Source organism: Lingula anatina, chromosome 6 (genome assembly GCF_051362555.1).
Source record: "Lingula anatina isolate TDL-2025a chromosome 6, LinAna3.0, whole genome shotgun sequence".
NCBI classification, from domain to species: Eukaryota; Metazoa; Brachiopoda; class Lingulata; order Lingulida; family Lingulidae; genus Lingula; species Lingula anatina.
In genome coordinates, this window is record NC_141772.1 from 13,151,404 (window position 1) to 13,163,400 (window position 11,997).

Genomic DNA, 11,997 nt, shown 5'->3' on the forward strand with positions numbered 1-11,997 from the left:
TGGACACGCATATTTGCATCGCATATATTGTTGACTCGTGCTGTTAATCAACCGCGGACCAAAATTAATTTGATTGCCCAGGTACGCGCTCTACGTGAGCTAGAAAACGGCTACTGGCTTAATTCACCTTCAAACACCTGTTTGCTGCTGAATGAGAGACCAACTTTGGTGACACCTTTTATAAAGAAAAACCTGTTTTCATTAAGGCTGTGACATAGCATTCAAAATGGATCCTGATAATCCACTTTCGATGTACCAAGAGATAAGAAATGTGGGCAAAGGCAGCTATGGAGAGGTTTGGTTAGTTCGGCACAAAAAGGATAAAAAACAGGTAAATATGTCAGGTGAAAATGAAATGACTTCATTGAGGCTGGGGTGAGGTATAGTGGACAATTATTTCTCTATTATCGTAATAACGTCCTGTGTTTTGCTTTGTGTTTCAATATATTAACCATAGATTAATTTTACTGTGCATGATGCTTTTGTGCTTGATTTGTGAATTGATTATATGCATTGAAATATTATTTATAACCATTTAAGGCAATAATTTTATTATCTGTTGTGATACATAAATCCCAATAAATGTTCGTATTGTTAGACTGCTGTTAAATCAAGTCGAATGAACAGACATGAAATACGTAGATTGGGATTATGCCAATGCCTGAAGCATTATAATGTTTTGATATTATATTTTTTCTTAGTTGAATGTAATGTTCATTTTATTTCAATTAAAATGTCAACAATTATCTTTCAGTATGTACTGAAGAAGATGGAACTAAAAAATGCATCAAAAAGAGAAAGAAAAGCTGCAGAACAAGAAGCCAAACTTCTGTCAAAATTAAAACACCCTAATATAGTCTCCTACAGAGACTCATTTGAGACCTCGGATGGCTTGTTATACATTGTTATGAGCTTCTGTGAGGGTGGAGACTTGTATAATAGGTTAAAGGAACAGAAGGGGGTGTTACTAGATGAGAGGCAGATTGTGGAATGGTTTGTACAGATAGCAATGGCATTACAGGTAAGGATGGGTGAACACACTGTACTACATTATGTAATAAAGCTTTCATTGTGTCACACATGTATACAGCACAAAGCCAGCAGTAAATAACTAACAAAATCAACACAGTGTCAAACCACGTTATGTAAATTTTGTGTATTGCAGCAAATGAAACTTACGAACTGAGTTTGAACTTTTGTCAAGAAAAAAATGTTTTACAGTAGATTCACTGAGTAATATGATTTAATTTGGTTATAATTTTCCAATGAGTATGAAAATATTGTTATTTGTAATTTTTAAAATTTTCCAGTACATGCATGAAAGGAACATATTACACAGAGATCTTAAGACACAAAATATATTTCTGACCAAAAACAAGATCATCAAACTGGGAGATCTGGGAATTGCCAGGTGAGAAATGTGTGGGTAATAGCATTTAGGATAAATATAAGTACGTAAATTAATCATTATCAGAACTTGCACTCAGATTAAATACACTAGGTAATATGTTTCAAAATATTCAAGAAGAGATTTAATAAAATCTGTTTAATCCATGTAAATCAGTGATTGAAAAAAGGCTTGATACCTTTAGATTATCAGTACTACAAGCAAGTTTTATTTAATCATGTTGTTTATTTCAGAGTGCTTGAAAGCTCCAATGATATGGCTACAACACTTATAGGAACTCCATATTACATGAGTCCAGAACTATTTTCTAACAAACCATACAACCACAAGGTGAGAATATATGTATAACTAAGAGTTAAATACAGTATACAGTGTGTATATAGAATAACTTTTGTAACGCTGATTATGCAAAAACATATTAATAATCCTCACTGCAGACGCTCTTTTACACATGTACTTGGATGTCATTTGTGAAATATAATATGCTCTTATTTGAGGATTTTGATCTCCAGGCAGCAATTAAGAGAGACTTTGCAAACAGTACATAGATCCGTACATTTACAAGAAGTCTTTATTATTGAAAAACATTCCAAATACTGCTATCATAAATATGATGAACTGAAAAACTTGTATCATGTCCCATTTAAAGACAACAAACAAGCAAACACTACAGATTCTTGTTATTCCAGTCTGATGTGTGGGCCTTAGGATGCTGTGTGTATGAGATGACCACACTGAAACATGCCTTCAATGCCAAAGATATGAACTCTCTAGTGTATAAAATTTTAAGGGGAAAGGTAGGACAGAAACTGCTTTATTTTGATTGATTAGTATTCATTAATAGGTATGTCAATCATTAAGGATTTGTAACAAGTACCATGAAAAGAAGTGGCTATTGAGTATAGGTTAGGCAAATAAGAAGGAAGGTCATTATTGGAAGGCTAATATCCTTTGCTAACCAAGAAGAGAGGTAGAATAGTACCAGATGTGTTAGTGTATCTAGGTGATGAAGTGATGAAACTTGTACAAGGGCAATGCAGTCTGAGAAATATTGTCTTTTCCAGTATTATATAAAAATGTTGCCAATAAATTTAGACCAGATCCATCAAAATCTGTCAGATACTAGACTTGTTGAATTATAATATTAATTTTACTTTAAATGCATGTGATGTATTTCAGGTATCTTTAACTGAAAGGTATTTTACATACATCATATTTTATACAGCCTGAATTTAAGAGTTTAGAAACTAACCTCTGGTGTTTTTGAACAGGTTATATAACATGGACATGTATTTCAGATGCCTCAGATGCCTAGCCAATATACACCTGAGTTAGTCACCCTCATCAAGTCCATGCTTGCTCAAGATCCAGACAAGAGACCAAGTGTAAACAGGATACTTAGGGACCAGTTTATCAAGAAAAATATTGCAATCTTTTTGGAAAGTACCAAAAGGTAAAAAATGAGGGAGTATTGAAATAATGGTAACTGTTTTAGAAATGACAAAATTATCGTCCATTTCCCCTTCATATAATGCTGAATTATACTACCGAAGGAACTAAATTAATAGTGAAATTCTTCTATATTTTTTAGAAGGAGGTACATCACTCTGGATTTAAGTAATATGCAGAATTTCTTCATATAACCAATGTTAAGCATGAGTCATTAATATGAAGATATACAGTATGTATTTATATTGATTAGTTAAATTTATCTACCCATGTATTCAGCCGCCGTCCAAGCACAAGTGGCAGCCGTCCGTCAACTGCTCAACGCTCAAGTTCTGGGAACCGTCCAAGTTCTGGCAATCGTCCAAGTTCAGGCAATCGTCCAAATTCAGCTGGCCGTCGTCCTGGCTCCGGTAAACGCAATGACCAAGGTGATGGCGTTCAAGTGACAACAAGTAGTTCTGTGCACAGCTCGGTGGATGAGGACCAAAAGGTAAATAAATCTGGGTATGTCAGGAGTGTTAGATTCCAGATTGCCATTGCATTAATTGATTTACCCCATTTCCATGCTGGCAGTAGAAAAGATTGTTTCATAACTAGAAACACACACGCACATTAATCACTTAAAATATTTTGATACAAGATATCCAGAGTTTCTAAGTTCACTGGAACCTGGCCTTTGTTGTTTCTAGTAATGGAATAATAAAGGTTAGTTTTCATTTTGATATTCAGTCAAGTAGGAAAAATGTAAAATAAATTTACTTTTTTCTCATGAAAGGAAACAGGTCAAAGGAAATCCTCAAAAAAGAAGAAACAGAAAGGGGATGTTGATGACAATGTTTTTGATGAAGATAAGCCAACAAAGAAGGAAATATTTGAAAATGTGAGATATGACACTTTTCATTATGCATAAATCTAAGACTTAATATTTTGTTTAAGAATAGTTTAATTAAGTTTATTATGAACATATCTAAAAAAATGGGAAGTCTTTGTTTTTAGTTTTATTTGGGAGTAGTGCCTTTTTATATCAAAGCAGAAACCTGCATTTTTGGCATTTATTTGACTTTCCACCTGACATTCAAGAAAAAACATAAATGATTTAAAACATCTTCTCACCAAAGCTACATGAACAGTATAATTGTACATATACTTGCTCCCTCTCTTTCTTTTCAGCCAATTCCTGTTGAGAAACCACGCCCCTTACCACCCCCACCAGCAAGTGGTGGAATACCTCAGAAGAACCAGAAGAAAAACAGACAATCTGTTGAAGTCTCGACGTCATCATCAAGTGTCACAAGCTCAAGTTATGACACTCCAACAGGAGATGACACTCCAAGGGTTAGTTACTTTAGTTTGTTGATAGGCATGTGGCTTATTCAATGAATTTGAGATACTTTGATAATTTACTTTATTTAGCACTGAATAGCACAAAGTCACATTTCAAATGCCTTCTGAGGTGTTTTCTTTAATGTGATGGGAGAAATACAGTTGGAATATATTTGCGAAAAAAAAAAGCATTATGTCAATTTTTAAGTATCTTGCAGTGTTATCTTATTAGAGATTATATCATCCAACACTTTATAATAGGAAACTACATGAAAATTTAGATCTGAGACCTCTTCATCCTTTATTGATAGTCAAGACCCAACACATCTGCACGAGCCAGGCGCAGGGAAAAGAAACAAGATGGCGTAGACACCCCCACTGGTCCTCCAGGTGCGTCAGACCGACGGCGGCCATCTCAGCCTGAGGGGCACATAGAGCAGGACCTTGCTGTGGCAGATTCAGCACAGGAGAAAAAGGAGGCCCGTGTAGGTGTATAATGAAATTGCAGATTTTAAAAAACCATGTCAGCAGGGTTTAGCTTATTTTGGGCTCAAACCAGGCATCGCTTTCACAAAAAAACTTAAGTCAGGTTCCCTGGCTAAGAACTTAATTACCAAGGTTACATGGTAACATGGGCACATCTTACCCTATCAGGAGCAGTGTAACAGCACTTTGATGGAAATCCTAGTCAACTAAGCCAGGGAATGACTTAAGTTTTTTTGTGAAACTGGGACCAGGGCTTTTGAGTATGCACCACATATACATGAATATACTTGATATGTCATTTTACATCAAAATTGATTTTTCATTACTTTTGAAGATAGAAACAGTATTGAAAGAAACTCGTAAGTCATGTATGTAATATTTTTACATAGATTTATTATCTTTCTCTGTTGTGTAAACATCAGCCCCATGTGCATCGTCAGATGTCTGAAGTTGAAGTAGATGACGTGGATGGAGATGAAGATACCACACTGGAGGAAGAGAAGGAAGGAGAAGAGAAGCGGTGAGTCCAGTCTTTGGTAAACACAAGTAGACAACAGAACTCACTTGGCAGAGTACAGGCTTGATGTGGTTCAGCTCCTTCATATTGAAATGCCCCTGTATGGCTGCTAATCAGTAATTTCATAAGCGTGTACATGCATATTTTTGCCTCTGAACTGAAGCGTGGGGCAATTCTGTGAACCAAATATAAGATTTAAGATTTATTTGTGCTTTAGTGATCCCTCCTGATTTCCTCACTGTTTTCTTCAAATAATGTAAGGAGTGTCACTTTATGTGTTCACCTTTTCAGCACACTTCATTAGCAGACTACAAATGAAAATGAAGGAATTATTTTAATGTTATTGTGGGCATTCCTACTGCCACTAATGTAGTTCATTACCTCTACTGTGCTAGTTAATATCTGTTATAGGTTTTTTTTTCAATCTGAATTTTGGAGTTTGTTTGAAACTTAACACTTTTCATTTGTGCTATCCTCTTTTATGTTGCCAATCTACTTTTGTGTAAAATGGGCAAGTATAAATTTTTCTCTAACATTTTCGGACATAAATTCTTGTGTTTTTAAAGAACATTCATTTGTTTAATTACTCATTTCCTCTTCAGGACTTATGTTGTACGTTCACATGAGAAAAATAGGTAACAGTGCCTTATATGATTATGATATTTACATTATGCATTAAAAGACCATTGGTTTTGTTTATCTATCTCTTGAATTTATTTTACTTTTTATTAGTTTTACGTTGATTTGAACATTATGTTCCAATTGCCTATTGACAAGAAACACAATTTAATTATTTAGTAGTTATAAAACTCTGCAAAAAAATTGAAAAATAGAAGTGCAAATGCATAGATTAACATACATTTACTAATGGCTCTTAAAAGGAAGTACTAACAAATTATATACATTGCTGCCAATAAAATATCCAGATTGGCAGGATGATTAATACCCATTACCAAAGGTGTGCTCGTGATCATAGCTTTTTCATGTAGAAACAGCCTAGACATATTAGGTCTCAAAAATTGCACAGAATGTCTAAGAGAATAAATATTCTTGAGAGTATTAAAAGAATGTTTAGAAAAGATGGGGAGGGGGTAAATGAATATGACGGAGCATACCTTTATGCCTTAGCACCACTAACTTATAGAAATGGGGGGGAAAAGGCACTTGTCATGCATGGAAAAAATTCAGGTGACAGCATGGAGGAAATGTGTTGTAAGCATGATGGATGTAACAGTCATACTAATGTTATGAGCAATGCATATTTCATGTATATACATATGTATGTAGGTTTAGGAGGTACAGTGGAGTTCATACATTTAAAAAGACACATGCTTATCAGCTTTGGGGGAACCTATTCCATTTTAGTATAAGGCTTCGTTCACATGCAATGTCTATTTTCTAAAAATCTATTTTCTATTCGCGCTATCTTATGATCACGGTCTGTGCCCTGAATATCCCGCCGCGTAATTACTGGCAGCGCGAGCCAGTTACTTAAAGTAACTTATAGTAACTGGCTCGCGCTGCCAGTAATTACGCGGCGGGATATTTAGGGCACAGACCGTGATCACAACACATGCCGCGAATAGAAAATAGAATTTAGAAAATAGACATTGCATGTGAACGAAGCCTAAGCCTTTTATTATTAAAGTAACAAAAACCAAAGCTGCCATTAAATAGCAATAAGCAAGGCTTATGAACTCACCCTAGTCTAAACCCACCTAATTAGATCACCTTGAGGTTCAGAATTTAATGGAAACTTAAATCCACTGTCTATAACATTACTGGGAGTAGGAGAGATATGCTGAAAGTGGATGCAAGTTTCCAGTAAACTCTCTAACTCATGGTTATCATATGATATCTTGTATATTTTCATCCCATCACAGCACATGGAATCACCTGGCATTTACTTGCAGTTCAGTGAGAATGGAGTCATATTATTATTATAATACTATGTATTATAAATATATTGTAGTTTGTTGGCAAATTAATATAGTTGATAAATATTATACATGTATATATTTTGGCATGAAACTACCCCAAATCTTACCTCTGCCACTGGATGTGGCAGAGAAATGCTGATTTAAGATGGGAATTTTCAATTGCCTTTGGAATTCTGGATGCACGGGATGCATGCTTTTATATACAGAATAATAAGTATGTTATTATTGCACAGCTTCAAGTTTGTACTGTGACTGTTTTGTATGCTTAAATCTATATTGTCAGTTTTTGAAAAAGGCAGAGTCATGGTGTTATTATAAAGAGGTTGGTTCACGGTCACTTTAGGATGTTTGATATTGTTTTGGGAAATATTCCATACTTGAATCATCACAGAGAGTGACAGTGTGTGTATTTAGATATGAGGATTTAATTTAATGAATTTTACAAAATAATTGAAATAAAGGAAAGAAAAGAAGTAAGGATTGTGTAGGAAGCATTCATATACATTAGATCTGTGATTTGTTGCAGGAATGACCGAGAAATGAACAACTTCATCTCTATGCTGAGTACCACTCTAGTTATGAACAAAGAGGAAGATGTCTCGGACAGCGAGGAGAGAGAGGGAGGTGACGAATTTGATGTTGACGACATCAAGCAGGCATCACCTAAAGAAACACCAAAGAGCCAGCAGCTACACAGAGTTCAATCAGCACCAGGTGAACTTTATGGGTTACATTATCTTATTATTTGAGATGAACAGAGAATAGATTTGTCATAATGAAAAAAAATGATTCAGTGGTTTTTTGACATCCATGTGGCATTCACTGCAAAAAAAAAAAAAAAAAAAAAAAGACTGAAAAGATAATGAAGAATATACAGTTATGAGACAGTATGATTCTTTTCAATTTGAAAATTCAAGTAAACCATTCAAAGCTACCAAACTATTATGAAATGGACCTTTCCTATTTCATATGCAGGACTTACTGGTAAAATTATGCCCAATTAGAAGTGCATTCATGTTAAGGGATTGCAAAATTACAAATAAATATGTTGAGCATGGCCAATTTCTGCATCCACGTATGTATTAAAGAAATATATGAACTTATTTTCTATCTCTTCAGGGATAGGTGCAAGGACATTGAGCTCATCAGGAAGACTGATGGAGAGAATTAATATGCTCAGGAGGTGAGGAACGGTATTAAAATATTGGAAATAGAAAAAATTCATTTTCTTTATTTAATTTGTTCAGCTATAAAATTACTGGATGTTTATAGCCTGACATTTTAGTCAGACCCATTTATCTTTAATTATTAAAATGCTGTTTAGAATACTGTTGAAATCAATTGTACTATAAACTATTTTCTTGGTTTTTGCTATAAGATGACTGAATATATAGAGCTCAATGTTTTAGTCAGACCCATTAAATCTTAATTAAAATGCTATTTAAAATGTATTGTTTTGAACTGAATCTTATTATATTTATTTGGTTCTGCTATAAGATCTATAAGATTACTGAAAGTTTAGAGTACAAAGTTTTTGTTAGGCCCATCAATCTTTTTAAAACTATTACAGTGCTATTTAGAATATGTACCATTCATATAAATCATGTTTGACCAGAATGTGATCTCATTTCTAGGGACTGTGTGCGGGGTTTGGGAGTGGAAAAGCTGCACAAGGCGTATGAGATCCTAGACAATGATGAGGAGGAAGAACAAGAGGTAGATGATGATATAAGATTTTCTGATAGATACTGGTCATGACACAAACAAACAAACGATTGAATAAATTGCAAAGTAGAAAAAATAATGATATAATAATTTTGATGATAAAAGTTAATTGACTCTATAAAATGTAGTTTTAGGCTATTTTCAAAAACTGTCTGTGCTGCATTGAAAGTAAAATAATTAAGCACTTTGCCCTTTATTTCTGTAAAGATTTGTAGCAGCTTGTGTATCCTGTCACTACCAGTGGAGATCTATGGTCCAGCTACTTTTACCAGATATTTGATACCTGTGTATGCTATTATCAACATTGACTTTTGTTGCTGTCGTGATGTTTCTTCCCTTCTCTTCTCCAAACAAAACATATTAATCTATCTTCCCTTCATCATTTCAGCCACGCCTGGTTGCCCTGTTGGGCAAAGACGACTTTGACATCTATGCTGGCAAGATATGGCAGTTGAAGTTCTGTGAGGAGTCAGCTTTTGGATTGAACTGAGATGAAGAGAAACTCAGCGAGGAAACAGGGATCACTTTTACCAACAGGCATAAATCAGAAGCTGGTTTTAAATCTGAGGCAGAAATTGGTGCACTTCAGTTGATGATAAACCTGTAGAAATTCACTAGAAATAAGTATATAGCTATTGTTACATTTCTTTCTTTTTTGTGAAATGAGCATAATATTTTCTTTTTAAGTGAAATACTATTGATTTATCTTCTGCTCAAGTTGAACCAATTTTGTAATCTTATAGTTCAAACCAACTTTTGTGAAAATAGCCCCTAAAAATGTGTGGTGACAGGACCCATTGTATACAGTTGCCCTACTTTTGCATACAACACAAAAATCTCCCCAGCAGTGCTGATTTCAAATTCTTCCACTCTTTCAGTTGGGTAATAAACACAACATAGTAATATATTCATATGCATTTCTTTAAGTATGTTTAATTGTTTCATTGACGAGGTTTGAGCGACACTTATCCCAGAAGGAAGGCATGGAGAATCCTTAGTCACAGGCAGGCAACGAGTATGCAATTAAGGATAGTTTGTATGTTTTACCTCACTAACACACCCCATCTGAAAAATGAGCAGACAAGCATGACATCCTTGATACTACTTAATCCAAATACATAAAGTGTACTTATTTTTAACAACATAGATTAAAATCATGAAGATGAGAGCGTCATTAGCGTTTCTAGGATTATTTCTGTTTGTTAGTAGGACAAGAATCAGTAGGATTCTTGTTTGCACTAGCTGTATCATATCAGGGTCTGCCTTAGAAAAAACAACACTTATTATCTTATAGCACTATTTTTGCTAATATGATCAACTAATATTTCATTATTTTAATGCATGTTAACATGTAAGGGATAGTGATTCCTGAGTCACTTGATCTTGGTATATTTATTATGTTAAGTGTAGAATAGAATTACTTGAAGTGTGTAAATAGATAAAATAATGTAGTTGTTTTTATTTATCAGGGTACACCATTAAATCACTTAATTTGTATTGTAGTTAGCTTCTTCAGCCTCAAAGCTAGTTCTTGGATTAAGTTGGGTGTAAACTTAATAATGGCATGCAAACAACCTGAATGCAGTTACTGAACATACAAATGGAATTTTAAAAAGTATTTAAGTGGATCCCTCTTGATTTAAATTAGGCCCTATGTTGCCATGCATGAAATAGACCCTGCATTTAGGGTGAAAGAGGTGCAGTTTCAGAGTTTCAGAGGGTTGTTGAATTGCTTCTATGCCTAGCCAGAGAACCTTAGAAATTGTTGGTGTTCTGAAGCACAACTTGGATAATTTGGAGACATATCCCCCTGAGTTTCAGTGCATTGTTGACTGACCTCTTTACCAGCAGTTTTATGATAAAATAAAACATGATTATTATGGTTAGACACCACCCAGTGCTCTGAAACTCAGGGTGGGACATTAAAAAGTAGGTCACACCGGTGTTGCCCCCCCCCCCCCCACCTTAAACAGAAAGCACCTGCTTGAATACTGCCCTGTTAGTGGACCCTGAATCTCACTGGTCAGCTGCTGATACACAAGGCACTGCATGCAGATTAACATTCCAGTTTGCTTGGTTTATAACTTTTATTTATTCATTTTTTAAAAATAAAATAATGGTAATATATTCCAGGAATTAGATGTGTAATTCCTTGATATAATATACAGTGTTTGTGCATCACTCCTGGTGTTTCTCATGGGAGTGAGTTCTATATTTTATCATTTTGTTTTTGTCATTGACTTATAGATAGCCAGTAGTTTTAGATATACGACATGTGGCATGTTGCGTTTCCAATCAAGAGAGGTCAGCCCAAGTCAGTATGACTGTATTGGTAGGTCATTGATCTTATGATTATAAATTGACCTGCTGATATGGGGTCCTTCCTAGATAGGTTGCCCTGATCCGACTGGAAACTTGACTTACAGTGTAAAAAGTCATATACAAGTATCTGTTTGACCACTTGAATATGATGTAATGGATTCCTAATTAGAGATACTCATACAATCAGTATTTAATGGCTATTAATCAATATAAATGAACATGATGTGACATCATGACTTATTTGGTAATTCAGGCCACCATAATTTTAATTAGATTATGATTTATATGTTGTACATTGGTGATTTGTGTAGTGATATGCCTTATTTGCCCGACTTGTGATTGCCCATTAGTAAGATGATGCCTTTATATTAGTGATCAATTAAGAAGACCAAAATGTCTTTTAATCCGTCCCTATGAAAACTAGCATGATAACCAGGCTGGTCCAGGAAAAGTTTTAAAAAAAGATAATTGTCATTTGTGTTGTGAGTTTGTTGTTCCCATTTATTCAGTCACCTGACTAAAGAGTCAGAATTTCAATCTGGTGAGCACATCTTGATTTGTATTTGTTTTGTGTTATTCTTCATTTTAGTATTTCATGTACAGTTTGGTAATTATTTCAGTTAATACTTTATGGATACATATAAAGAGAGAAAACTATCTACAAGTATGAATGAAATCAGAAAAAAAGTGCAAGAATGTGCAAAGTTTTTATGTCAGATGATTATTTCATTAGTTAATTTATATTATTTCTGTTCATTTTCCAGACCTTGATTGTTGATTATTTTTGGGAAGAATGTTTGTCGTTTCTGTTTGTTCATTTGATTTTA

General features: G+C 34.5%; 1 protein-coding gene across 2 annotated transcripts; it reads left to right on the forward strand.

Moving 5' to 3' along the window:
- The first annotated feature begins 52 nt into the window (after positions 1-52).
- LOC106175207 (uncharacterized) lies at positions 53-11,122 on the forward strand. 2 transcript variants are annotated; one of them, XM_013557092.2, is made up of 16 exons: positions 53-331; positions 755-1,021; positions 1,311-1,411; positions 1,642-1,738; positions 2,098-2,205; positions 2,707-2,861; positions 3,137-3,347; positions 3,633-3,737; positions 4,028-4,192; positions 4,492-4,665; positions 5,089-5,186; positions 5,786-5,818; positions 7,650-7,837; positions 8,243-8,306; positions 8,758-8,839; positions 9,237-11,122. In XM_013557092.2, the coding sequence occupies exons 1-16, from the start codon at positions 227-229 to the stop codon at positions 9,336-9,338; spliced, it is 2,055 nt and encodes a 684-aa protein (XP_013412546.2). In that variant the 5' UTR covers positions 53-226; the 3' UTR covers positions 9,339-11,122. The 2 variants fall into 2 exon arrangements, with proteins under 2 accessions (XP_013412546.2, XP_013412547.2); XM_013557093.2 differs by lacking the exon at positions 5,786-5,818.
- Positions 11,123-11,997: the final 875 nt, after the last annotated feature.

Excerpts from the sequence above, each read along its gene's own strand:
- LOC106175207 (XM_013557092.2), top strand. The coding sequence starts at position 227 with ATGGATCCTGATAATCCACTTTCGATGTACCAAGAGATAAGAAATGTG. Across the intron at positions 5,187-5,785 it reads AAGGAAGGAGAAGAGAAGCG|GACTTATGTTGTACGTTCAC; the intron begins GTGAGTCCAGTC and ends TTTCCTCTTCAG. Across the intron at positions 8,307-8,757 it reads AGAATTAATATGCTCAGGAG|GGACTGTGTGCGGGGTTTGG; the intron begins GTGAGGAACGGT and ends TCTCATTTCTAG.